The 963-nt window shown below is 58.6% G+C and overlaps 1 protein-coding gene across 1 annotated transcript in view; it reads left to right on the top strand.

The window, feature by feature from the left end:
* Positions 1-293: 293 nt before the first annotated feature.
* The window catches only part of ACA1_110540 (uncharacterized protein), a gene marked incomplete at both ends in the record, with an annotated part of 3,164 nt that continues 2,494 nt past the window's right edge, over positions 294-963 (top strand). The window contains 3 exons of the mRNA XM_004357139.1: positions 294-500; positions 603-704; positions 786-899. Coding sequence (XP_004357195.1) covers positions 294-500; positions 603-704; positions 786-899 — 423 coding nt within the window. The remainder of the gene's footprint in view (positions 501-602; positions 705-785; positions 900-963) is intronic.

The following is a 963-nucleotide window of genomic DNA, read 5'->3' as shown; positions in this document are numbered from 1 at the left end:
TTGGCAGCCAATTGGTTCCAAGTGCGGTCGGCCAGTGGAAGCCTACCTGGGCATCGCCGAGAACTTCAAGTTGCAGACCAACGACATGGTGTTCCGCAACCGCAAGGGAAAGGTGCGGCCCTTCCTCGAGGGTCTGCTCAAGCAGGTCAAGCGCCTCGAACCCGGCGCCCTCACCTACATCTCCGGTACCACCGCTCTCCACTCTGCCCAATCGTGAATGTGCGTGTGCATGTGCGTGTGCGGTGAGTTGACAATGGAACACAACAAACAACAAACACACGCGATTAGGGACGATGGCGTTCAACAACGAGGACCTGCCGGCCTACGTGCACGGCGATCTCACGGCCTATCTCAAGCTAAGCGGCATGCGGCCGGAAAACAGGGACCAGCTGCGGTGCATCCAGCAGCGTCTGTTCTCGCTGCAGCTGGCGGAGCCCTACAGGGCCAAGGAGAACGTTGATGTGCTCCTGGTCACCAACACCAACACCACCCACGAGGAGGTATTCACGCACACTCGCACGCACACGTACCACCGCACACGCACCACCGCACACGTGTGCAGCTCTCAGCACTGATCTATTACTTGCGATAACTGTGCACAGGTGAAAGCGTGGGAGCGTTTGTTGGCCAATGTGGGACTGCCCAACGTCACTTCTTGGAATCTGTCGCTCTACGAGGGCGTGTCGTTCACCTACCGACGTCTCGTACGTTCTCTTACGATCCCTTGTGCTGAGCCTGTGCGCGGTCGTGCGGTCGTGCGGGTGGCTAACGGGTACGACGAACAGGATGGTGGCACGCTGATTGAAGACATGAAGGGCAAGCTGGTGATCTTCCTCAACAACAACTACACGCGCGGCGCCGAGGACTCCAAGGAGGCCATCACCGACCTCCCCGCTCGCGTACCATTCCCTCTCATTCTTTGCATTCCTGTCCTGCCACAATTCTTACGCTGTGTGTGCGGTG

The sequence above is a fragment of the Acanthamoeba castellanii genome (genome assembly GCF_000313135.1).
Source record: "Acanthamoeba castellanii str. Neff unplaced genomic scaffold scf7180000084663, whole genome shotgun sequence".
Classification (NCBI taxonomy): domain Eukaryota; phylum Discosea; order Longamoebia; family Acanthamoebidae; genus Acanthamoeba; species Acanthamoeba castellanii.
Note: the sequence above shows the minus strand (reverse complement) of the source record. Positions and strands in the feature narration are given on the sequence as shown.